This window comes from Myxine glutinosa, chromosome 9 (assembly GCF_964187855.1).
Source record: "Myxine glutinosa chromosome 9, kmMyxGlut1.1, whole genome shotgun sequence".
Taxonomy (NCBI): Eukaryota; Metazoa; Chordata; class Myxini; order Myxiniformes; family Myxinidae; genus Myxine; species Myxine glutinosa.
The window spans coordinates 6,014,069-6,039,115 of record NC_136269.1 but is presented as its reverse complement, the minus strand read 5'-3'; the positions used below and the strand labels follow the sequence as shown (position 1 = coordinate 6,039,115).

General features: G+C 49.3%; 1 protein-coding gene across 3 annotated transcripts in view; it reads left to right on the top strand.

Moving 5' to 3' along the window:
• The first annotated feature begins 247 nt into the window (after positions 1 to 247).
• Positions 248 to 25,047, top strand: part of KAT14 (lysine acetyltransferase 14) — a 41,324-nt gene continuing 16,524 nt past the window's right edge. Inside the window, exons 1-10 of one of the 3 annotated variants that reach the window (XM_068129606.2) lie at positions 248 to 275; positions 459 to 520; positions 16,370 to 16,784; positions 18,297 to 18,491; positions 18,717 to 18,835; positions 19,128 to 19,249; positions 20,052 to 20,236; positions 20,556 to 20,933; positions 23,494 to 23,683; positions 24,722 to 25,001. In XM_068129606.2, the coding sequence (XP_067985707.2) occupies positions 16,682 to 16,784; positions 18,297 to 18,491; positions 18,717 to 18,835; positions 19,128 to 19,249; positions 20,052 to 20,236; positions 20,556 to 20,933; positions 23,494 to 23,683; positions 24,722 to 25,001 (1,572 nt within the window). In that variant the 5' untranslated portion in view covers positions 248 to 275; positions 459 to 520; positions 16,370 to 16,681. Of the gene's footprint in view, positions 276 to 458; positions 521 to 16,369; positions 16,785 to 18,246; positions 18,492 to 18,716; positions 18,836 to 19,127; positions 19,250 to 20,051; positions 20,237 to 20,555; positions 20,934 to 23,493; positions 23,684 to 24,721; positions 25,002 to 25,047 lie in introns of those variants that run through there. The other 2 variants (XM_068129607.2, XM_068129608.2) reach the window with 2 other exon arrangements.

Sequence of the window (25,047 nt, the reverse complement as noted above, 5' to 3'; positions counted from 1 at the left end):
TCACGATCATAGTGCATCGATCACGATTTGAAACACGATGGTGTGGAGCTCTCACGTCGAACTCCAACAATATGGACGCGACAACGAGCTGATTTTCACTGAGCTGTTTACTCCGAGCTCGGCACGAATGCACTGAAAAAGGCAACGCCGAGCGCGAGCGGCAACATATCGTTCAAATTCAAACAGTAAGCCACGCCTCCCAACGGGGCGTGGTATGCAACCCGAGTGACCGCCCACTGATTACGTCACCGGCCGGTACCAGAGCATTGTGTCCGGTAACCACTACGATGGAATAATATTTACCGATATGAACAGTGATGTGGCTTTTATTGAAATTCTCAAGATTGTGTTTAGAGTTTGATGATTTGCGTGTGATATGATTCATCGGATGTTTATATGAATCGTTTAAGATAAAAAAAACCCTTCAATTTCTGATATTTTCCCATCGCCATATGCAGATTCGCCACGGACCCACGATCGATGTTTCTCTACGTGAACGTACCCGTTTGTTTGCGGACAGGTACGTTTTTCATGGAAGTCCTTCACGAACCTGCTGTCCATTTCCGACGTGCGACTGAAGGTGCTACAGGAATGTGGAATTTATTGGTTTCATGCTTTGGCATTCACCGTGTCTGCATTGCCTGTTTCCTCGTGGCCTCCCACCTGTGCGGAGCACAGGTATCTCACTCGTGGTATTGAATTCGTCAAATAATGGGACGAACTCCACAGAGTCTGACGGGACACGGTTGCACTCATTCTGCACAGGTGTTTCGAGAGTGGCGTATGTAGATCCTCACTGCTCTGAAAACGCCATTTAAACCCAAAAGGAGAAGAGGATATTGAATTGCAGTTAAATTTAAACTAGTTTATATTTTGTTTAACAAAGAGATTTCAAATTCGGTTTTCTGAGCTCGCCAAGTTCTGCGCCGCCCGATCGTTCACCTGCCCGGCAGGAGGGTTCCTTGTGGAGCAGATGATATGTCGCGTCTGTCCAAAGTGACGTTTGCACTGGCGACGATCTTCACCATCGGCACAGTGGTTGCAGTGCACGTGAACGAGCGAACCGTGCAGGAGGTGAGGGATTTCCGTGTCCGTTGCGATGGCAAATGTCTATGAGTTTGACTTTAGTCATGGTTGGGGGGACTCGCAACACACGAGACCGATTGGTGTTATCATGTCAACCTGGCGCATGGTGTGACCGATTGGTGTTCCCATGTCAACCTGGCGCATGGTGTGACCAATGCAATTGGTGTTCCCCTGTCAGTGTCAACCTGGCTCATGCCCATGGTGTGACTGATTGGTGTTGTCATGTCAACCTGGCTCATGGTGTGGCCGATTGGTGGTCCCATGCCAACCTGGTGTGTGTGTGTGTGTGTGTGTGTGTGTGTGTGTGTGTGTGTGTGTGTGTGTGTGTGTGTGTGTGTGTGTGTGTGTGTGTGTGTGTGTGTGTGTGTGTGTGTGTGTGTGTGTGTGTGTTATACGAGCCTTCAGCTCTTACTCATTCGGTATGTACAAATGTGGTATCAAATGATGCACACTTCTCGAAGGTAAGAAGCATAAAAACGACGCGGTGTAATCTCGAGTGGTTGTGAAGAATTGTCGAAATTCATGGAGAGTGGGGGGATGATGCCACCCTCCCCACCCCCAGTCCTTTTTGGGTTAAGATGGTAGTAAGGTAAGGGTCTTGCACTCAGAGTTGTTAATGCATGGAATGGTATCCCTAGAAAGGTAATGATAAGTTCAAATTGGAGTTGGACCGGTACCTGGAAGTGTTGGAGATAGATAAGAGGGGTATAGGGATATTGGCAGCACTTGTGGGTAGTTTGCGTGTAGACAGGTGGTTGTGTGCGTCTGTGCTGATTGTTATGTCTGTGAGAGGGTCTCATCAAAAGGTGAATGTGTGGTTGGTGTCTGTTCATTCCTCACCCAACAATCAAAATTGACCCCTTCGCCTTTTCTTCCCCCCGCCGCCCCAATTATAGCCCGACACAGGTGTGATTGGCTTCCTGCACCAACTTTCCTTGTTATTTCACGCTATTGCACACTCAACTGTTCCATCCTCATATAAAGAAGTCATAACATTTCCCAATTTGAAGAAACTTTCGCTGGATACGAATGGTATTGAATTACACAAGTGTACCTATTAAATTTACCTTTAATTTCCAAGAGTCTCAAACGTGCTTCTTGTTCAAGACAAATTGCATCACAAATGAAAATTAAGAATTCAAATGTGGCTTAACTACTGAAGAATAACAAACAAGCAGGTCAGTGTGAAACCACAAATGGGACGAGGATGAAAGAGGTCCTCTCCAAGTTCTGAAAAGTCAAATGTCGTAACTCCTGGACCTCAGGGACAACTTTCAGAACAATAATCCAGGTGATAATGGGCGAGTCGCAAAAATAGCAAAAATTGATGGACCACACGAATACAAGACAGTAGTCCGCACAATCGCTCGGGCTTAGATCTTTCGATTTTGGATGATCGGGGCTCCCTGGGGTGGGGGGGGGGGGGGGGGGGGGTACTTACCCCATGAAACTTCGAATCCCAACTCATCCCTTATTTACAAACCGATTGCTCTGAAACCCTCTGCAGCACTCCGACTCGATGACGCGCACAATCACTTGGGCTTCGATTTACCAATTTCGGATTATGGGGGCTTCCAGGGGGGTTACCCCATGAACTACAACCTCAAGCAGATGACGGTTCACCCTCTTGGGGGCTATTTATTCAAGGATGTCATAAAGACACAAATAACTATTCAACGTGTTAAATAAGGCGGTGTCAATGAAGGGGCATCAATGGCGGTAAACGTCCAAATAAATGTTTTGTTTTGTTTTTTCTACCGCCTTGAAAACTTTTATTTTATTTCAATTAAACTATATATTTGAATACCATAGAACACAAATCACCTTGTCTGCACTTCCAAAAGCCTTCAGTTTGGCAGTACTTGGGCAAATTTTATGCGTCTCAACCAATCAAATGTGCCCCATGCTCTGAGGGCGGAGTGATAGCGAGATTTCGACAAAATGGCGGCGTATAGCGATGCAACGACAGAGCTAACTTCATCCAAAAGATCTGTTTGTTCAGTGCGTCTTTTTCTCAAAGATCGTTCCAAAATAGTCAGTTTCTCCGACAGGAGTTGGCAGGAGGTTCAGGTCTGGACTCTTCCGTTTGACCCATCGGCTTGGTCTTGTCGCCATATCATGCATGTTATTCAAAGTTCATGAACAAAGCTAATATAGATTGTGCTCAGAAACACAAAGCAAGGGTGCAACAGACCCTTCCCATACCCTTTGTCTCAAGACCGTGGAGTTATTGGTTGCAAAGCTTATCATCAGTTGGAGGATTTTCATTATACTCATTCATTGTGCAGTTGCTTCGATGCTTGACTTTTTTGTCTTATTGTGAAATAACATGACTTTTTTGAGAAGTGAAGAACAACAAGCCAATTTCGTTCATCAAATGAGTTTAAAAAAGATTTTTTTTACCCCTTACGTCAAGCGCAAAGTGAGGTTTAAGTAATTGGTTCCCTCTGTCTGTCTACAGAAGTCAGTCGATGATGGAGGAATGACTTGATTTCAATTGAATGTTATGTTTCGAACATGAATCGGATCACGAACCTGCAGTTTAGTAGTACTTTGGCTCTGAATTTGGCAAATTGTACGCAATCTCATCTCGATTGCGCATGCGTGCGTATATTATGCCATTGTGGTGCTGTGCACACACGACTCGATTGCCAGAGAGGTAGGCCACAACGCGTTGGTCCAACCTTGGTCTTTATGAAGAGCTCGCACTTCAGCACTGGGCGGGCTCGAACTTAGAGCCCGCATATATGTCTCGAGGCCACGCCTTGTTCCCGGGCATGGCCGATCGGTCGAAAGGCGGGGCATGCGCTTTCGTTCCCCGCCTGGATGCTCGCGCCACCCACTGGTGCGCGGAATTATTGCCCTTTGTGCCCGCCACACGCGCCCCCCCAGAATTCCCGCGCACCTGAAGGGTGAGTTTGCGGGGAAGCTGGATGACCCGGCCGAAACGACCCCTGGCGATGGGTGCAGGGCTGGGGGGTAGCGGGACGGCGGCGCTGGGGGGTGCCGGGGGTCCGACCGCCTGGGGGCGGCCTCGACGCGGAGGCAGAGCTGCTTGCGGGGGGTGATCCAGATCGAGGTGGGCCGGCTTGAGGCGGTCCACGGAGATGCGATCCGGGGCACCGCCGATGTCGATGGTGAAATATTTGTCCCCGATCTCCAGCACGCGGAAGGGCCCGTCGTATGGGTGCCGTAGCGGTGCCCAGTGGGCGTCATGCCGGACGAAGATGTACTCCGCCGTGCGAAGCTCCGGGGCGACGTGGGAAGACGGGCAACCGTAGTGTGCTGTCGGCACCAGGGCGAACCTCCGGGCGGTCTCCTGAAGGGTGGAGCGCTGTTGCGCCGCGGACCAAGGAGCCGTGGAGTCGGGGATAAATTCGCCCGGTACCCGCAGTGGTTGCCCGAAGACCAGCTCCGCCGAGGACGTGCGCCGGTCGTCCTTGGGCGCCGTCCTGAGGCCCAGCAGGACCCAGGGGAGCCTGTCGGCCCAGCTGCCGTCGCGGAGGCTGGCCCGGAGCGCGCCTTCATCGAGCGATGAAAGCGCTCACACAGGCCATTGGCCTGGGGGTGGTTGGTCGTGGTGCGGTGTAGTTTCATGCCGAGCCCTTGCGCCACCGCGGCCCAGAGCTCCGAGGTGAACTGGGGGCCGCGGTCGGACGAGATGTCCAAGGGGGCACCGAACCGGGCAATCCAAGTGGCGATGAAGGCTTGCGCCACATCAGGCGCAGACGTCGCCGCCAATGGGACGGCCTCCGGCCACCGTGTGGTGCGGTCCACCATGGTGAGGAGGTGGGTGAACCCCCGCGAGGGGGGCAGAGGTCCCACCAGGTCGACGTGCACGTGGTCGAACCGACGCTCGGGCACCACAAACGGGGCCAACGGGGCCTGGGTGTGGTGGTGGACCTTGGCGCGCTGGCACGCGAGGCACGTCCTGGCCCAGTCGCGGACGTCCTTCCTGAGGCCATGCCAGACGAACTTCACCGCGACGAGCTTCTGGGAGGCCTTCGTGCCCGGGTGGGACAGGCCGTGGATGGCATCGAACACTGGGCGCTGCCAGCCAGCGGGCACGATGGGGCGAGGCCGGCCGAGGGAGACGTCACACAGGAGGGCCGCGCCCGCGGCGTCGAATGGCACCTCGGTGACGCGGAGGCCCGTGACGGCGGTCCGCAAAGCCTGGACGCCGGTGTCGGCGGTCTGGTCCTCTGCCATCCGGGCACAGTCGATCCCGAGGTGGACCGCGTGCGCGACGGACCGGGAAAGGCAATCCGCCACCGGGTTGTCTTTACCCGCCACGTGACGGATGTCCGTCGTATACTCGGACACGGCAGAGAGGTGACGCTGCTGCCGTGCCGACCATGGCTCGGCGACCTTGGCCATCGCGAACACAAGGGGCTTGTGGTCGACGAAAGCCGTGAACGGCCTCCCTCCAGCAGATGGCGGAAGTGTCGGACCGCCAGGTTGAGCCCGAGCAGCTCGCGGTCGAAGGTACTGTACCGCCGTTCGTGCGGGCGGAGCTGCTGGCTAAAAAACGCCAGCGGTTGCCAAGCACCACGCACCCACTGCTCGTGCACCGCGCCCACCGCGTAGTCCGACACGTCGGTGGTGAGGGCGATCGGCGCATCGGGCGCCGGGTGCGCCAGCATGGTGGCGTTGGTCAGGGCCAGCTTTGCGCCCGCAAACGCCGCGGCCATCGGCTCCGACCAGGCGATGTCACCTTTGCCCGGCTTGCCCCGGCGGGCCTCGTGCAGAGGGCGGAGGAGCTGGGCGACGTGGGGCATGAAGCGGTGGTAAAAAATTTACCATGCCCAGGAACTCCTGGAGCCCCTTGATCGTGCGGGGTCGCGGGAAATCCCTGACCGCCTCCACCTTGGCCGGTAAAGGGACGGCCCCGTGCCTGGTGATGTGGTGCCCCAAGAAGTCGATGGTGGCGACGCCGAAACGGCACTTTGCGGGGTTGATGATTAGGTCATGCTGGCCCAGGCGTTCGAAAAGCGTGCGGAGGTGGAGCAGATGCTCCTCCCAGGACACGCTTGCGACTAGGATGTCATCCAGGTGGACAAAGAGTGAAGGTAAGTTGCGCAAGACGCTGTCCATAAGCCGTTGGAACGCCTGGGCCGCATTCTTCAACCCGAAAGGCATTCTCAGGAACTTGAAGAGGCCGAAAGGGGTGAAGACGGCCGTCTTCGGGACATCGCCTGGTTGTACGGGGACCTGGTGGTAGCCCCGGATGAGGTCCACCTTGTGAATTACTATTCAGGTCATTGCTTAATAATGTTTATTCGATTAAAGGTTGTTGTGATTAAAGGGTCAGGAGCCCTTCTGGGGAAAAGGAGACCGGAAACGGAAGAAGAAAACACACGAGGTCCGGGAGAAGCGGCGATCTTCCTCTTCCTCGCCCAGCTCCGACGCGAGCGGTGTCGATATTGATTAGCGTTGAGAACGCTGAGTTTGAAACGCCCGTCTGGCGAGAGGAGTTACCTGCGCGGGGTGATTGCCTGTTACGTGTCAGATTGCCGTGGCTTCCTGGAAGGAACCAAGCGTCCGGCACTGTTTGCCTCGACGCCTCCGAGGGCGTGTACGGGTCGCATCTTGGGCCTCGCGCGCTTTGCGAGCCGCGCTTGGCTTTGCCCGCTTTGCTTTGCAAGGAGGTGTGCGCTGCAGCAGCTGGTCCCGGTACGTGACGTGCACGTTTGGAGCACGTCAGCCAGGGGTCCATTCAACCGCCCGTGTGCGGAGAACCTTCACCTTGGTCTGGAGGGGCCCAGAGACATTGTGAGGGACAGTAACTATCGAGGGGTCGTGAGTGGGGAAAGGGGGGACATATATAAGATGGCCATCTTAGTAATATTGGTGATTGATTGTCGATGGTTGTTGATTGCTTGGGGAATATATTATTGAATCCGTTTCCTTGGTGTGGGGTTTCTTATTGACTGGAATTCATATTGATTGCGTTACGACGGCGTATAAATCATAGATCTTTCTGGCGGAGTTCCTCTCATGGTCCGGGGGTCACCGAGACCAGGTAGTCACCGGGAGGACCATGTAACAGAAATTGGGGGCTCGTCCAAATTACAATTTGCGGATTCGCAATTGGGTCTACGTCCGGGATCTATAAAATTTTCTAAATTTTAGTCCGGGAAAGAATTCCCAAGAGTGGGAACTTTTCCAACGTTCCCAAAATTGTTTTGCTCTGTCGACAAAACAACAACAACAAAAAAAAAAAACCAAAAAAAACAAAACAATAGCAATAATAGTAATACTGGTGCTTTGTGGGAAATTTCTGGGGTGAAGGTTAACAGGTGTTACCAGTAGTCACCATGGCGTTTGTGGCACAGAACTTTGCGGTAACCCCTAGTGAGGCACAGTTCCGAGCATTACTAAAATCGGACCTCTTGAAATTGGCCAAACATTTTAACTTGGAGGTCCGAACTAATTTCAGGAAGGCAGAGTTGCAGACCACGGTGATACAGTCTATGATGGGATTAGGAACATGGGACGAGTTAGCCTGGGAGTGGCTACCCGAAGAACCAGAAGACGTTGAGCTCCCGAAACTGGAGTTGCAATTACGGAGCCAGGAACGGATCAAAGAAGAAGAAAGGAAAGCAGAAAAGGAAAGAGCAGAAGATAAAGGAAAGCAGAAAAGGAAAGAGCAGAAGAAGAAAGGAAAGCAGAAAAGGAAAGAGCAGAAGAAGAAAGGAAAGCAGAAGAGAGGAGAGAAGAGAAACAAGCAGAGGAAAGGAGAGTGGAACGAGAACTCCAGGAAAGGTTAGAAGGGAGAAAAGCAGAGGAGAGGAGAGCTGCCAGGGAACTCGAAGCAGAGGAGAGAAAAGCCGAAAGGGAGTTGAAGGAACGTGATCTGGTGCTTCAGCAAGAAATGAAATTCAAGGAGCTGGATTTAATGAGAGAATGGGGAGAGGTACCACCCTTGCTGACGGGGTCGACACCTAGCCAAAACACCTGGGATGTGGGCAGACATGTGAGGCTGGTTCCACCCTTCAGTTAAAAGGAAGTCACTCAATTTTTTCCACACTTTGAGAAAATGGCTCGACAGTTAAACTGGCCGGAGGAGGCCTGGACCATACTAGTGCAAAGTGTGCTGGTGGGTAAAGCTCAAGAGATTTATTCGGCGCTACCAATGGACCAATGTGCAGATTATGAGGTATTGAAGAAGCACATCCTCAAAGCCTATGAGTTGGTTCCGGAAGCTTACCGGCAAAAATTCAGGAATGCCACGAAGAGGGAGAGTGAGACCCATGTGGAGTTTGCTAGAGTGAAAGAAAACATGTTTGATCGGTGGTGTGAGTCAAAAGGAGTCGGGAACGACTTCGAAGCATTGCGTGACCTGATGCTGGTGGAGGAATTTCAACAGTGTGTCCACGAGGACATCAAAGTGTACCTGCAGGAAAAGAAAGTACCAAAGTTGTGGGACGCAGCCACCATGGCAGATGATTATGCCTTAACACACCGGATAGAGGTCCACACACCTAGCTCCTCGCCTAGACTTCAGCAGGGGAGTTATGGAACACCCGGTGCGGAGAACGACAATACATGGCGGCGGCCTCGAGAGGATTATGGGGACAACGCGGATACCCCAACTGTTCGAAATCCGAGGGCTACGGGCCCAAGACAAACTTATTTTCCGGGGGGCCCCGAGGCAGACCACGAGTTTTTCCTCCGGGCCTACTTGCGCTTTTTGCAAGAAACCTGGACACTTGATGTCCAGTTGTTACCTCATGAAAAGGGAAAACCCAGAGCGGAGTCCGACTATTACCACTCCGAGTGCGATGGCAAGCGTAAGAAATCGCCCACAGAAGAGTTACCAACCATTTATTTATGAGGGGTTGGTCTCACTCAAGGGAGGCTTGACTAACCCAAGACCTGTTAGGGTATTGAGGGACACAGGAGCCCATCAATCCTTAATGCTGGAAGGCATTTTGCCATTGGCAAAGAGTACCGCAACTGGTGATAGTGTTCGGTTACAAGGGATCGGTGGCTGTGTTAGTGCCCCACTTCATGTCATCCATATTGAATCCGATTTGGTGTCAGGACCGGTCACCGTCGGTTTACAAGCCACGCTTCCTGTAGAGGGAGTATCTGTGATTATCGGGAATGATTTGGCCGGGGGGCAAATTTATGGTAACCCGAGGATGGGTAAAGAGCCCCGCAGGGGAAATAACACCACCCCAGCTCGGGATGGTGACAAAAGTTCCAAGTTATTTGTAGGGGGACTGAACTTCAACACAGAGGAAGAAGTTCTGACCTCTGTCTTCAACAGATATGGGCCGCTGGTGGAAGTGCGGGTGGTAAAAGACAGGGAAACGCAACGGTCAAGAGGGTTCGGCTTTGTCACGTTTGCAAGCACAAAAGACGCCAGAGAGGCAGAGAAGAAGTGGAATGGTAAGGATTTGGAGGGCCGGACCACAACAGTAGGGAAGGCATTTCGTAGGCGTCGAGAGGTCTACAGAAGAGGACAACTTGGCGGTAGTTTTGGGGTTGGCAGCAGCCGATATTACTATGGAGGCTCCCAGAGTTACGGCACCTCCCGAAAGAATGAATGTCAGAGCACTGGCCGAGAAGGAGACCGCCAGTCAGGTAACGGCTGGGACAAGGGGTCCCACCGTAACTGTTAGGAGTCTGGAGAAGTTGAAGCACTATATACGGGGGAGCCGCCGAGCCGGGGCTCCTACATGGACTAACCGTGAACGCCACGTTCTTAAAGGCGTCCAGGTAGTGAACTTTCCTGCACGGACTAACCGTGAACTCCACGTTCTTAAAGGCGTCCATGTAATGAACTTTCCTCCCTGGACTAACCGTGAACTCCACATTCCTTAAGGCGTCCATGTAGGGAATACTCAGCTGGGCCTCCCGAAAAAGTGCTATCGAGAGGTTTAACTTTGGGGCTTTGGTCACCACCTCTTAACCGTCATTCAAGAGAAACTAGAAGTGGTTGAAGCTTGGTCCAGAGTGAATTAATCTAGGGGTTTTGTGAAATTTTGTTGCTTTATTTTTAAGTGATAATTGTGCCCGGGGGGAACTGATGATTTGGGGGTGTGAGTTATCTGGTTTGTTTATCAAAGTTGGCCGGCAAAGAAAGTTTTCGCTGGGTTCAAACTTTCTTTCTTGAAGGGGGGGAGTGTTACGGATTTATGTGAATTTATGTGAATTACTATTCAGGTCATTGCTTATTAATGTTTATTCGATGAAAGGTTGTTGTGATTAAAGGGTCAGGAGCCCTTCTGGGGAAAAGGAGACCGGAAACGGAAGAAGAAAACACACGAGGTCCGGGAGAAGCGGTGATCTTCTTCTTCCTCGCCCAGCTCCGACGCGAGCGGTGTCGATATTGATTAGCGTTGAGAACGCTGAGTTTGAAACGCCCGTCTGGCGAGAGGAGTTACCTGTGCGGGGTGATTGCCTGTTACGTGTCAGATTGCCGTGGCCTCCTGGAAGTAACCAAGCGTCCGGCACTGTTCGCCTCGACGCCTCCGAGGGCGTGCACGGGTCGCACCTTGGGCCTCGCGCGCTTTGCAAGCCGCGCTTGGCTTTGCCCGCTTTGCTTTGCAAGGAGGTGTGCGCTGCAGCAGCTGGTCCCGGTACGTGACGTGCACGTTTGGAGCACGTCAGACAGGGGTCCATTCAACCGCCCGTGTGCGGATAACCTTCACCTTGGTCTGGAGGGGCCCAGTGACATGGTGAGGGACAGTAACTATCGAGGGGTCGTGAGTGGGGAAAGGGGGGACATATATAAGATGGCCATCTTAGTAATATTGGTGATTGATTGTCGATGGTTGTTGATTGCTTGGGGAATATATTATTGAATCCAGATCCTTGGTGTGGGGTTTCTTATTGACTGGAATTCATATTGATTGCGTTACGACAGCGTATAAATCATAGATCTTTCTGGCGGAGTTCCTCTCACGGTCCGGGGGTCACCGAGACCAGGTAGTCACCGGGAGGACCACGTAACACTTGGAAAACATGGACGTGTTTGCCAACCGGGCGGAAAAGTCCTGGATATGCGGGACCCGGTAGCGGTCGGGGGTGGTGGCATCATTGAGCCGGCGGTAGTCCCCGCACGGCCGCCATCCCCCGCCGGGCTTCAGCACAATGTGCAGAGGAGAAGCCCAAGTGCTGTTGGAGCGCCGTACGATCCCCAGCCGCTCCAGCGTGGCGAACTCCGCTTTCGCCATGGCGAGCTTCGTGGGTTCGAGTCGGCGTGCCCGGGCATAGACCGGTGGCCCGACTGTCGGTATATGGTGCTCCACCCCGTGTTTAACGGCCACCGCTGAGAAGGTGGGCCGCGTGAGGGCCGGGAAACTGGCTAGGAGGCGGGTAAAGTCGTCTGCTGCCGGAAGTGTGCAATCTAAACTTGCCGGGACGGAACCTTCCAGCAAGCCGCTTGGCAAGCCGCTCGGTGAGGCGCTCAGTGAGCCGCTCAGCGAACAAGCGAGCGAGCTGAAGGTTTCGGCCTGGACGAGACGTCTGCGTTTCACGTCGACCAACAGCCCATGCACACATAGGAAGTCCGCGCCCAGCAGTGCCATGGGCATGCTGGCGGTCACGAATGACCATTGAAAGCGCTCCCCTCCGAACCGCAGTGAGAGGCAACGCTTCCCGAATGTGCGGATGGGTGTACCGTTGGCGGCAAGCAAAGCGGGGCCCCGGCCCGCGGCTTGCTTGTCGGACGTGCAGGCAGGGAGGACGCTTACCTGCGCTCCTGTGTCGCAAAGAAAACGGCGCCCGGACAAGGTGTCCGTGATGAACAGGAGGCTGCCGGAATGGCCGACGCTCATGGCCGCAAGTGAGCGCCGGTCGTTTCCCGACCTGTCAAAAGAACATGGCGGGCGGCACGTTTTAGCCTAGCGGCCGAACCTGGCATGGTAGTAGCACCAGGTTTGTGGCGGTGGCCCCCGCGGCGGCCGTGTCGGCGGCGGCGGTGGTGGTGGCGGTGACGGTAGTGGGCGGGGCATAGCAGCGGCCACGAGGGAAGCAGGGGGCGCTGGAGCCTCCGCACTGGGAGCCACTACGGCAGCACCGTACACCGACCGCGTGTCGCAGGCCGCGAAATACTTGTCGGCCTCTCCAGCCAGGGCGCGGGGTTCCATTAGTTTGGAACTGGCCAGCGCGAGGCGCACCTGTGCAGGTAGCTGGCGGAGGAAAAGTGCGCGGAACAAGAAATCCGGGCGCTGGTCTCCGAGCAGCGACAGCATGAAATCCATCTGGACGGATGGTCGTGTGTCGCCGAGGGCGGGAAGGTCCAGGAGGTGGTCGGCCCGTTCGATCTCTGTGAGCCCGAATGTGGCGAGGAGGAGACGTTTGAGCGCCTCGTACTTGTTGTCGCCCGGCGGGCGCCGAAGGATGGACACGACTCGGGCGGCAGTGCCGAGCCCGAGGGCGGCGACCACGGGGTAGTACCGGGTCTCGTCCGCCGTGATGCCTCGGAGCTGAAATTGAGCTTCGGCCTGCACAAACCAGACGTCGGCTTGCGCTTCCCAAAACTCGGGGAGTTTGACGGCGTTGGTAGCCATGGCGCGTTCGGGGGTCAGCAGCGGCTGAACCAATCAGGGTCACCAGTGTGGTGCTGTGCACATACGACTCGATTGCCAGAGAGGTAGGCCACAACGCGTTGGTCCAAACAGGGTCTTTATTAAGAGCTCGCACTTCAGCACTGGGCGGGCTCGAGCTTAGAGCCCGCATATATGTCCCGAGGCCACGCCTTGTTCCAGGGCGTGGCCGATCAGTCGAAAGGCAGGGCATGCGCTTTCGTTCCCCGCCTGGACGCTCGCGTCACCCACTGGTGTGCGGAATTATTGCCCTTTGTGCCCGCCACACCATTTTACATCATCTCGACCAATCGAGTTTGCTGCTTGCATTCTCAGCAATGAGGAATATTGAGATTAAGAAAATAATCGCGTTTCGTAGGGAATATAGATTGTGCTGGGAAACACAAACAAGAGCTTAAAATACCTTTCCCATGTCCTTTTTGTCAAGACTGCACAGGGTAAGGTATTCTATGAATTCACTAGTTACCTCTGTCACCAAAGGTGGATGGAGGTTGTTTTCACCCCTGTCTGTCCGTTTGTGAACAAAATATCTCCAAAAGTTGTGGACGGATTCGGACGAGATTCGGCAGAGACGTAGCGGATGTGACACCGACGAAATGATTCAATTTTGGTGAAGATCTGGATCCGGATCCAGCTAGTATAATTTTTAAAGTGATTCTTCACCATCGATTCAATTTTGAATTGAAGAGCCAGATCCGGATCCGGCTAGTATAATTTTTAGTGATTCTTCACCATCGATTCAATTTTGGTGAAGATCCAGATCCGGATCCGGCTTGTATAATTTTTTAAGTGATTCTTCACCATCGATTCAATTTTGAATTGAAGATCCAGATCCGGATCCGGCTAGTATAATTTTAAAAGTGATTCTTCACCATCGATTCAATTTTGAATTGAAGATCCAGATCCGGATCCGGCTAGTATAATTTTAAAAGTGATTCTTCACCATCGATTCAATTTTGGTGAAGATCCGGATCCGGATCCGGCTAGTATAATTTTTTAAGTGATTCTTCACCATCGATTCAATTTTGAATTGAAGATCCAGATCCGGATCCGGCTAGTATAATTTTTTAAGTGATTCTTCACCATCGATTCAATTTTGAATTGAAGATCCAGATCCGGATCCGGCTAGTATAATTTTAAAAGTGATTCTTCACCATCGATTCTATTTTGAATTGAAGATCCAGATCCGGATCCGGCTAGTATAATTTTAAAAGTGATTCTTCACCATCGATTCAATTTTGGTGAAGATCCAGATCCGGATCCGGCTAGTATAATTTTAAAAGTGATTCTTCACCATCGATTCAATTTTGGTGAAGATCCGGATCCGGATCCGGCTAGTATAATTTTTTAAGTGATTCTTCACCATCGATTCAATTTTGAATTGAAGATCCAGATCCGGATCCGGCTAGTATAATTTTTAAAGTGATTCTTCACCATCGATTCAATTTTTAATTGAAGATCCAGATCCGGATCCGGCTAGTATAATTTTTAGTGATTCTTCACCATCGATTCAATTTTGAATTGAAGATCCAGATCCGGATCTGGCTAGTATAATTTTAAAAGTGATTCTTCACCATCGATTCTATTTTGAATTGAAGATCCAGATCCGGATCCGGCTAGTATAATTTTAAAAGTGATTCTTCACCATCGATTCAATTTTGGTGAAGATCCGGATCCGGATCCGGCTAGTATAATTTTAAAAGTGATTCTTCACCATCGATTCAATTTTGGTGAAGATCCGGATCCGGATCCGGCTAGTATAATTTTAAAAGTGATTCTTCATCATCGATTCTATTTTGAATTGAAGATCCAGATCCGGATCCGGCTAGTATAATTTTAAAAGTGATTCTTCACCATCGATTCAATTTTGGTGAAGATCCGGATCCGGATCCGGCTAGTATAATTTTAAAAGTGATTCTTCACCATCGATTCAATTTTGGTGAAGATCCGGATCCGGATCCGGCTAGTGTAATTTTAAAAGTGATTCTTCACCATCGATTCAATTTTGGTGAAGATCCGGATCCGGATCCGGCTAGTATAATTTTAAAAGTGATTCTTCACCATCGATTCAATTTTGGTGAAGATCCGGATCCGGATCCGGCTAGTATAATTTTAAAAGTGATTCTTCACCATCGATTCTATTTTGAATTGAAGATCCAGATCCGGATCCGGCTAGTATAATTTTAAAAGTGATTCTTCACCATCGATTCAATTTTGATGAAGATCCAGATCCGGATCCGGCTAGTATAATTTTTTAAGTGATTCTTCACCATCGATTCAATTTTTAATTGAAGATCCAGATCCGGATCTGGCTAGTATAATTTTTTAAGTGATTCTTCACCATCGATTCAATTTTTAATTGAAGATCCAGATCCGGATCCGGCTAGTATAATTTTTTAAGTGATTCTTCACCATCGATTCAATTTTTAATTGAAGATCCAGATCCGGATCCGGCTAGTATAATTTTAAGTGATTCTTCACCATCGATTCAATTTTGGTGAAGATCCGGATCCGGATCCGGCTAGTATAATTTTAAGTGATTCTTCACCATCGATTCAATTTTGGTGAAGATCTGGATCCGGATCCGGCTAGTATAATTTTAAAAGTGATTCTTCACCATCGATTCAATTTTGAATTGAAGATCCAGATCCGGATCCGGCTAGTATAATTTTAAAAGTGATTCTCCACCATCGATTCAATTTTGAATTGAAGATCCAGATCCGGATCCGGCTAGTATAATTTTAAAAGTGATTCTTCACCATCGATTCAATTTTGAATTGAAGATCCAGATCCGGATCCGGCTAGTATAATTTTTTAAGTGATTCTTCACCATTGGGAGATCGGGCCATAAACGATACATAGCAGGATATCTCAAAAAGTTGTAGATGGATTTGGACGACACTTGTTGGACAGGTTGTGTTTGTGACAAGGTAGAATCGATTCAATTTTGGTGAAGATCCGGATCCGGATCCAGCTAGTAGAATTATTTAAGTGATTCTTCACCATTGAGTGATATTGCCAACCAGGTGGAGGTATGCTCTCTACTGAGTGCCGTTCTAGTTTCCTCTGCCACTGAAGGTGGGCGGAGGTTATATTTTCACCCCTGTCTGTGTGTTTGTCAGCAGGATATATCAAGTTGTGGACAGATTGGGACAAAACGTGGACAGGCTGGGAATGTAACAAGGATAAATTGATTGATGTTGGTGAAGATCCGATCCGGATACTATAATTTTGAAAGTGATTTTTCACCATCGAGAGATGGGGCCAAAAATCATATGTCGGACAATGTCTCAAAAAGTTGTGGACGAGTTATGAGAGACCTAGATGGATAAGTTGGTTCGGTGACGAGAACAATCCGATGAGATTTTGGAGGTCCTTATGCAGATCCGGACATTCAGTGGGATACAAAACGTAAAGTGTTCAGCCTGGCAAAGGTATACGCTCTACCGAATGTCCTTCTTTTTGTGACGTCGCTGGTACCCAGAATACCCTGGGAAGTGACGGCATTTCCCGCAAGCTAAGTCACTGTGTTTGTCTCATCCAACAGTCCTGTGTTGTCTTTCATATGTTTGACTGTATATCCATGTGTGTGGCAGCTCCACTACTAGTCTTAGATCATGCAAGAAAGAAAAAGGTTGAAGCTTGAGAAAGCACTGGTTTATGGAGTGGAGAGTCTTGGTGCTTGAAATGCCACAACAAATCTCTCTCGTGTTGTTCTGCAGAGACTACATCAAGGAGTGTTGCGCGACTTGGAGAAGCAACGGAGGCAGCAGCATAACAAGCAAATGCTGCAGGAGCAGCAAGTCCTGACTGAAAGATTGATTGCCCAGCGTGAGCTTGAAGCTGCCCAGGGTTCTCCCGAGCACAGCTCGTAGTCCTCCGGTGTTCTTGTGACTTTAAAAAATTTATAGAATTGATCCTTTGAGGGTGATTTTGAGAACCTGGAACTTTGTATCATAAATCTTTATTGGAGAGACATGGCTGTTCCCTGCAAAGTGTGAATTAAAACTACAGCCGATTTGTTTTGATGCCAAATGTTGGATTCTAATAAGAGAGAAGATCACAATCTGAACGTAGCCATGATGGAACAGGGAGAAGTTGTGCTGGTGGGCACCACCCCGGAGGAACAAGGAACTGGTGCGTTGACATGATGTATTATGATGAAATAAAGTGTTGAATAATTGTAGTTTTACAGTGTTCTGAATCCAAAGACACAGCAAGCTTGGGCAAGAACGCCTTGGTGTGGCTCGAATATAAAACGGTGGTCCCGATATTTACCTCCGCCACTGAAGGTTGACGGAGGTTATGTTTTTACCCTTGTCTGTCTCTGTCTGTCTGTGAGCAGGATATATCAAAAAGGTCTGGATGGATTCGGATGAACGTTGGTAGACAGGTTGAGTGTGTGCCGAGGATGAATTGATGATATTTTGGTGAAGATCCAGATTTGGATCTGAAATCTTTTAAGTTTTTTTTTTTTTTTTTTGTATACAGAGTCGAGGCTCGTGAAAGAGCTAACATTTATCAAACAAACAAGCAAACAAAGTATATAAAAAGGGCAGCGGTCGACAAGATGGGGAGAGAAGGGGAGGAAGCACACAAACACAACATTTGAGAGCAGGGACATCGGGAGATGTTTTTGGAGGGAGAGGGCCTGGGGGGCGGCAGGATAGGTATAAAACGCAAGGACACCAAGGACTTCCAGGAAAGAAGTCAAAAGTCACCTCAAAAAAGTGGATTTGGGGTGAAATTAGCGGGGATAGAAAAGATCAAGGTTTTGGATTGGGGAAGATAAGAGATGGTGGTGAACAGCCGTTTTAAAGACCTGGAGGGAGGAGTGGGATTGAAGAGAGTGAGGGAGTTTGTTCCAGAGGTGGGAGAAAAGAGGAAGAAGAGTGACGGTGAACAGAGAGTCTTGATTTTGGCAGTTTAACCATAAGAGGGTTGCAGGCAGATCTTGTGCGACCTGCAGGAATATTTGGGGGACAGAGCCCAAGGAGAGCTGGGGGAGCAAGGCCGGAGAGGAGTCGGTAGAAGACGGAAAGACCACCAACCTGCCTGCGGTGAGTGAGTGAAAGGCCCTCGGAGATCGCGTCATCGCGAGAGATTCCAATGATTCTGAAAGCTTTGGTTTCAACAGCGTGAAGACGAGCTAGGTGTGAGGCAGGAGCACCAGCCCAGAGGGGAGAGCAGTACTCCATTGAGCTGCGGATGAAAGCCTTGTATGTGGTGAGGAGCTCAGGTGTGCCAAGGAAGGACTTCGCACGACGGAGGATGCCCAGTCGGCGACTGGCTTTGGAGGCCAGCTTGGAGATGTGGTTTTCCCAGGAAAGATAAGTGATTTGTTTTCACCATTGAGAGATAGGGCCAAAAACGATATCAAGTATAATATCTCAACAAGTAGATGTGGATGAGTTGGGTAGGGGAAAATAACAAGCCGATTCAAATTTGGTTCAGGTCTGGATGCGGGTCCGGCCTATCTGTGGAATAGAAAATGTAAACTGTTCTGCCTGGTGGATGTGTGCGCTCTACTGAGTGCCGTTCTAGTTTACGTGTGCATTTTGTGTAGATGCAACTTCAAAAGTTAACTTTCATCACCTAGGAGGCACAACTTTTCGTCATGTATGATGCGATTAGTCCGACACTGTTCAGCAGTGGAGGAGGAGGTGGTGGGACAAGTGCGCCATGCCATGAGAACTGGTGATCGGAACACTTCGCAGCCCATGGAGCTCAGTGGAGATTCGCCGGATGACGAGGAAAGTGTGCCCGTGCTTGAGGAGGGAGAGGTGCCATGGGCAGAGGAGCCAGCATTTCGTTGTGAAAAGTGTAAGAAGGTGACTCTTACATGTGAGTACCACCCTACGCTACACACCTGCAGAAACCTTTTTTTGTTTTTACATGTTTGTGAACCTCAGTTGGTTTGATGTTGTGCTCATTCCAAATGTCAGCTGTGAACACTGCAGATCTTATGCCAACTACCGCTTATGACACTCGTCCTTGCTGATTCAGTTGCCACCACCTCTGTCACGGGCCTGTTTCTCAATTATTGCACTTTTCTCTCTCCCTCTTCAGCCCAGCTTCAGAACAAGCCCAGTCACCTCAAGGGAGACACTTTCTTCAGGTTGCGTTGTGCAGCTTGCACACCTCATGGGCATGAAGAATTCCAAAGGATGCGCCTCACATGGCAGCAGGTATGATTATTAAAATGATAGTTGGAAGTGCAGAGTGCTCATTGTGTTATGGTATATTCGGTAAAAAGCATACCGCTTACACTTCAAATATGTGCCGCTACCAAGTACCCACAGTTCCAAAAAGAAACACCTATGTACACCTGCATATGTCCAGTGAATTGACCACCAAAGGTGTTCTAATTCGTGTGTGTGCCATGCCCCAAGGAAATACTGCAACACTTGTATGACTGAAAGGTAACCGATAACGGGGCATTATCATGGTCCCATACTGTCACTTTTTGCCCCATCCCAGATCGTGATGCTGGCAATGTACAATCTCTCGCTCGAGAGCAGTGGACGGCAAGGGTACTTCCGTTGGAAGGAAGATATCTGTGCTTTCATCGACAAGCACTGGACTTTCCTGCTTGGAGACAGGTGAGGCTTCAACATTACAAACGTTTCCTTAGTTTCACAAGAATATTATTTTGGTAGAGGAGGCTTCAATCTTTGATGTTTGTACTTTTATGGAATACTAGCAGAAGTACCCGGCGTTGCCGGGTGGGGAGGGGGAGGAGGGGAGAGGAGGGGAGTGGGGCGAAAGGTAGAGGGAAAGAGGGGGGAGGGAGGAGGGGTGATGGGGGAGGAAGGGGAGGGGGGAAGAGGGGGGAGGGAGGAGGGGAAGGGGAGGGGAGGGGGGATAAGTGATGGGGGGGAAGGGGGAGGCAGGAGAGGAAGGAGATTCATATATATGCTGGTGGGTGAATGGGGTGAATGTGACGTTCATCACGTTTCTGAGGTAAGTGTGATGCCGATCAGGAAGAAGAAGAAGCCGTACTACCAACTTTGTACACTTCCGGAATTGTTTGATTTATTTGTTCAAATGTCTGGTGATTGTTTTGTATTTATTTATGCGAATGTGCACTTGTATATAACTGTCATTAATTTTAAAAAGCTTAGGCACTATCAAACGATCTTTTTTTTTTCCAATTTTTTTTTCTTGCCTAAAACACTCCCAGGCACTCACTGATGAACCTCTGAAAGTTTGACGAAGATTCGTTCAGCCATCTCTGAGAAAAATGGCGACACACAGACAGACATCTCTCTTATATAGTAGATCATGCACTAAATGTCTGGAAATTTTGTGTGTACCTTTTAATCCAGAGAACATTTCTTTGCTACCTGTTCAAAGATCGTATTACCTTCAATCCTTCCATCTTCCCCAATGTGGTCACTGCAGGAAACAAACGTCTACATGGTGGAGCACGGTAGCCGGGTGTCTTTCGGTCGGATCACCTGCACTTTTCCGTTCTGGGGTTCCATTGTTTGGCGAGCAAGGCTGGTGGAAGCTTGTGAACAATCGACCTCCAACGATGCGCCTCGATGTGGAGAAAATGTCATCCGTGGGCACCACCCGAGCCAAATGTTTGTGAAATTGTGTGCTTTCCTTCACTACCGCCTTCTTATCCGCCCTTTGTAAAATAAATAATTTCCGAACTCTTAATCTTTTGAGGTTTACATGTTTCTGGCTCTCGTGTTCTTGCGGTTTGTCACTTCCCACTCACTTGCGCTATTATTTTGCACTTTCCCAAACTATACTTTATGAAATTGCTGTCACTTAGGTTTTTGTTTTTCTTCCTTGTGCCTTTACTACCTGACACAGTTTGCACCAGTAGACTTGTCATAGGTACAATTTTGTTTGCCTGTTTTCATAAATAACAGATGTCTTCCTCCTAACCCACAGCATTGGCAACTAAGCACGAGCATTTGGAAACTGGAGCCCCTTTAGAAGATCCACAGCAACGAGCAGGACAGGCAGCTGCTAATCCTGCCATTGAGTTGAAGGAGAAGCGAACTTGCAGATCTGAGCAAAGGAGAGCGAAGTGTACGGAGCTAGGAGGTTTGGAGAGTCTCCCGGCACGATGCGTGTCCCAAAGAACCTCGAAAGAGCTTGAAGAAACCGATGCGGTAGCTTCATCTGGCAAAGAGAGTCCCCCATCCTCACCAATGCCATCACCCTCACCGACGACTGGCTCGCCACGTCCGCTTTCGACTACGCCAAGCTTGTTTTGTGCTGCCGATCTGGTTCCTGAGGCTCTGCCGCCCCATGCATTGCTGCACGGTGAGAGAAATGCACCTGGAGAACCGGAGGTTTAATAATTGTATATGCCTGATTTATCAAAGAAATTGATAAAAATAATGACATTGCGGTCTTCCGATGAAGCTGCTAAACAATCGTTGATGGACTGATGTATGGCATTGGAAATAATTATGGAAACGGAGTAAAAACTGGGAGTAACATGTACAAACTAGATGGTATTCATAGAATACTTAAGCTACAGTGAAGCAAGAAGGTCGTTCAATACAAGCGTTCGGCTGAATGTCAGCCAAAGGTGTCAGAGATTAGCACAAAATCGAAGTTACACTGACTGCCACCAGGTACATGTTCTGATCTGCTCCATCATGCCACTCCTTCAGGATCACACCTCATTGGCCAGTGATCAGGGATTCATCTTCCAACATGACATTGAACACAACTATACAGCCAATGTTGTGAAAAACGATCTGGAACATAAAGATCTAGATGGAACATTCACGAAGCTGCTTTGGCCTACACAAACTCATGATCATGATCATCATTGTCCCCAGTCTTTTTGAAAGAAATATGGGGGATATTGTAATTGGCTCTGTCAGTCTGTCTGTCCATCGTATCCTTCTGTTACACTATCTCCTAATCGGTTGTGCAGAAATTCGCCAAAATTGGTAGTTATAATCACCACATGGAAATAAGGTGCAAGAGTAGGGGTCAAAAGGTCAAATACCGAAAAATGCAATTACAGGCTCATTTTAAAACACTTTTAATGAAACTTTATGTGCAATGCAATCGACATTGGGGGACGCATGAAATATGTAACAATTTTTTGGACTTGACTGCCGGTTCATGCCCCCAAAGGGTGGGGACTTAGGGTCACAAGGGTCAAAACGAGAAAAATCACATTTAACTCAAAATTTGATATTGGGTCATTTCTGGTGAAACTTTTTGCCATCTTTCAACTTTGCTATTGGTGGGAAGCATGGAGATTTGCGATGGCGTGCCATCAACATTGCTCTGGTTGAGGCCTTATGCCGTTTTATGGACACTCAAAGTCAAGCGGCAACCAAATACAGTACCTTGGAAAAATTGTGTAAAGTGCGACAGGATATTTGGAACAACATTCCACAGTTATTGATAAGCTATACATGGGACCTTTAACACAAGATGACATGCTTCATATAAAGTAAAGGTATCACTAACCAAATAATATTTCACTTTACAATTTATTGTTATGTTTTTGGGGTATGGATGAAATACGTTAATTAAGTTCAGAATGTGTCGATTAGTATGCTCCGAGTGTCGCTAAAAAGAAGAACCCACCTCGATGTAAATTAAGTTAGGCCGATTGTCCGGGTAAGAGCGTTTATGTGTCTCCACACTGAGGAGTGGAGTTGTGTTGTTTAGGTAGGACTTATGGGTAATAATTCCCCTGTGTGTAAAGGCCTCTTGTCATTTTGCCCTTTGTTTTTATATTCATCAAAAAGCCATGCCACAAATGTTCCATTCACCCACAACACCGGCAGGGCTAGCAAAAACCCCACAGCTGCCCGATAGGACTAAACCCCGCCCCTCATACAGCCGACGTCACGCGAACCTTCTCTATGAAGGACTGTAAAAGGAAATTGAGGCTCCACCTCGATGACGCGTGCAAAAGGAAACGACGGCGTGAGCTCTGTGAGTGGTTGAGGAACGATGGGGTGATTCAATCGCGCTCGGCGATTGGTGATGTGACATCAGACAGCTCGGGCTGAAAAGGATAAGGAGGAAGATTCCACCTGAATCGCTCTCTTTTTGTTCTGGGTTTGGTCGGGGCGGTCTTTCTTGCCTGGTCGCCGACGAAGGAGGACGCGATCCTGCGATGCTTCGTGCGGGTTGCGCCTAAGAGACGGTCGGAGCTCGGTACAGCCGAACGAGAAGGACCAAGGGAGGCCTGTTTGCCTCGCACCGGTGGCTGGCTGTGGATGCGACTTCGCGCCAACGCGTTTTCCCACGCAGGGACGCGGGACCTGTGAACCACACCAAATCCTCGTTGAGACCGGAGCTAAGTGGCTGCATGACACTGAACATTTATTTTCGTAATTTTTCTCTTGTTCGTGTCTTTGAATCCGTGCGGAGGGACCCTCATTTAGAACTTTTAGTTTACCTCACCTGCCCTGGTACTTTGCATTATTTAAATAAACCCCGTATTGTCTTTGTCGTGCCTGCCTTGTTCGTTTATTCGTTTATGGGGCGAGGAATAAATGCCCGTCGGGGCCCCCCGTTCAGGTAAGGCCTCGGGTCCTCCCCCGCACACGCCAAATAAATAATCCCGCCGGGTTCGACTTATACTCCTCGGAGTAAAGCTCGTTTTGGCCATCCGTCACCCTGAGGTGTTCACTACAGGGTCAACACGACAGTATTAATTAAAAAAAATTCTGCAATAATGCAATGTGTATGTTTTATATGCTTCTCTAAATTGCAATGACTTATTATTTGTGTATATCCTTTTTGTGTTTCCATAATTTTTTCCATTTCTGTAACTTAAGTGACTGAAATGACTAGAAGTTGGTGGAACCTCCTACAACTCGAATGTTTTATTCATTCACAGGCGACGATGAGATGGAACTCATGGACTGCACCATAGATCCTGGTGCAGAATGTGATCTGAAGTCTCAAGCTTGTAAGCCCATTGCCACCCGACAGCCTTGCCATGATGATCAGGCCGCTGCATCTGATGGAGGCCAACGAGGGCGGACAAGGGGGTTGGTGAGACAAGATAGGCAATCGAAGCAATGCTGGTGGGTTGAGTTTCTTTCTTCTTGTTTTTTATCTTGAATCCAGACTTGGCTGCTTAAATAAATTAACGGTCATGTTTGAAACTGAACACTTTGGCAGTGATAGAAAATATGTTGGCAAAAATGTCTCTCGATGTATTTTGATGTAAAAATTTTTTTTTTATTAACACCACAAGGAAGGGTGGAGCCCAAAAATCAAGAATGGCTACTTGGGTGTAAAAGCAAAGAAAGAAGATGGGGAAATGTAATCAGGATGGAAGTACCACAGATGCTTGGATGACATTAAACTGAAGAATGGTTATGGGGTTTCAGGGAACATTGCAAACAAGCAAGGAACATTACAGCAAGCACCAATAGTGCAAACTAGTGGCCTCAGAAAGAGCTCCCCAAATCCCGTTCTTGGTGCCACTCAATGCGAATTGGCAGAGAAAGAGGACATGGGATTATGCGGCAGATGATGAGACAACCTCCCAGGGCACTACACCCGGACTATGTAAGGCCTCCAGCTTTCTGGCGGCAAGCCGGTTTGAACACCAACTCCAACGGTACCTTCTAGTAGGTACGACAGAACCAGGAATGCAACGTGCAAGGGAGAAATAAACCAACCTCCATATGGAAGCCTGCCCCAAGAGCTTGCAACAGAATCAATATTCTGGTGAAGGCTCCTAAGGGATAGGTGCTGGTACCTCTCCAGGTAGTTGTGCACAGCCGACCACCCTTACTCTGTTGCTCAATGGTTTAGCAAACCATTGAGCAACACTGAGAAAGCGTGACTTAGTGATGCAAAGCCAGGGAAGACCTTTTGGTGTAAGTTTATTGCATGGCATTGATTTTTCTTCGAGGACCTAAAATATTGTGCAAATTATACATTTTAAAGAAAAGGATTGGAAACCAAAAACTGCTTATTTGAAACCCATTGTTTCTGCTTGAATACACAAACAAAAATACAGACGACACACACTTAAAGACATGCATACATGTACACTAGCCATGTACATGCTGAAGCCCACGTTTCTCTTTCCCTGAACCTCATTCCCTAAGTCTTGAACCCCTGAGCGAGTTTGGGGAGCGGCAGTTGCTACGAGTTCTTGAGACACGATCGCGAAATGGAGGGTTAAGTTCTCGTGCACGGCGCTTACGCCGCAAACTGCTGGTGCGTTTTGAAATGCGGCGACGTGGACACCCTCTTTTTGACTTGGATGTGGCTGTGGCGCGGGCGTTGGGAGTTGGCTTGGAAGAGGCGGAGCATACTAGGGAAGTACATATGCTGCCAGCCTTGCACCAACCAGATGGAGAATGCAGGGTGTTGGATCGGTACCAGGTGAGAGGAAAGGGAGTCATAAGCAATAAAATGCCTTAGAAGATGA